Source organism: Littorina saxatilis, linkage group LG14 (assembly GCF_037325665.1).
Source record: "Littorina saxatilis isolate snail1 linkage group LG14, US_GU_Lsax_2.0, whole genome shotgun sequence".
Taxonomy (NCBI): domain Eukaryota; kingdom Metazoa; phylum Mollusca; class Gastropoda; order Littorinimorpha; family Littorinidae; genus Littorina; species Littorina saxatilis.
Window position 1 is genome coordinate 32,364,813 of NC_090258.1, and position 970 is coordinate 32,365,782.

General features: G+C 38.5%; 1 protein-coding gene across 1 annotated transcript in view; it reads right to left on the reverse strand.

The window, feature by feature from the left end:
* The window catches only part of LOC138946688 (uncharacterized), a 5,584-nt gene extending 5,417 nt beyond the window's left edge, over window positions 1–167 (reverse strand). The window contains exon 1 of the mRNA XM_070318103.1: window positions 153–167. Within this exon, the coding sequence (XP_070174204.1) occupies window positions 153–155 (3 nt within the window). The 5' untranslated portion in view covers window positions 156–167. The remainder of the gene's footprint in view (window positions 1–152) is intronic.
* Between the last annotated feature and the right edge of the window lie 803 nt (window positions 168–970).

The following is a 970-nucleotide window of genomic DNA, read 5'->3' on the forward strand; positions in this document are numbered from 1 at the left end:
TACTTTGTACACCAGGTAGGAAAGGCGGCTAGACGAAGTCTGTTCCTTTTTTTTCCAATTTTTAAAATAGTGTTACTCTTCCTATTCTGACCGGGGCTCAAACTTTCAACTGACAAGGGGGAGAGACTGACACTGCAAAACAATGCACTTACCATGAGATCGGGTCGCCTGCAAAATAGATAAACGAATATATCGATAAATAAATAAATGAGCAAATAAACATATAGATAAATCCCAAACTGACAAGGAAAACGCTGTTACACTTACAGTGTCAATACCACAGACGGCTTTTTTCCAGCACTCTCAGTGACTGTGATGGATACATTAAAAAATAAAGTAAGTTAAGCAAAACGCCGACGGACTTTCAGAAGTCCATTGGCCGGTGTGTATTCAATGTATTGTTTGCTTTCAGTATTTGTTGTTTTCAATTCATGATCTCTTGCCTGCCGTGGCTAAACGTCCTTCGAATTGCACTAGTATACAATGCAGGTCACTGAAAATAGTTACAACGCTATATAGCCTTTACATCGATAAAAAGGACAGAAAAAAACCCACCACCACCACCAACAACACCAACACCAAAACCAACACCAACAACAACAAAAATCCTCCAACTTGAACACATACCAAAATTCAACAGTCTAACGTGACTTCAGTGCGGCATGGCATTGGCAACGATTTTTGTTGCTACATCAATTTTGTACGGTACACCTAGCTATGTCGTTCTGCAAAACCAATTAAGCAACAAATTCTACTTAGTATTCTGTTGTTGTGTAATCCCTTTCACGGGGAAGTTTTTTTGTGTGTAAAATGGCCAAATGGTATTGTATTGTATTGCATTGTGTTGCATTGTATTGTGTTGTATTGTATTGTATTGTATTGTTCTGTTGCAGTTTGCTGGCAAAGCCTAATTGCACCATGGGCTCACTGTATTTTATTATATTGAATTGTATTGCATTGTCCTGCAGAG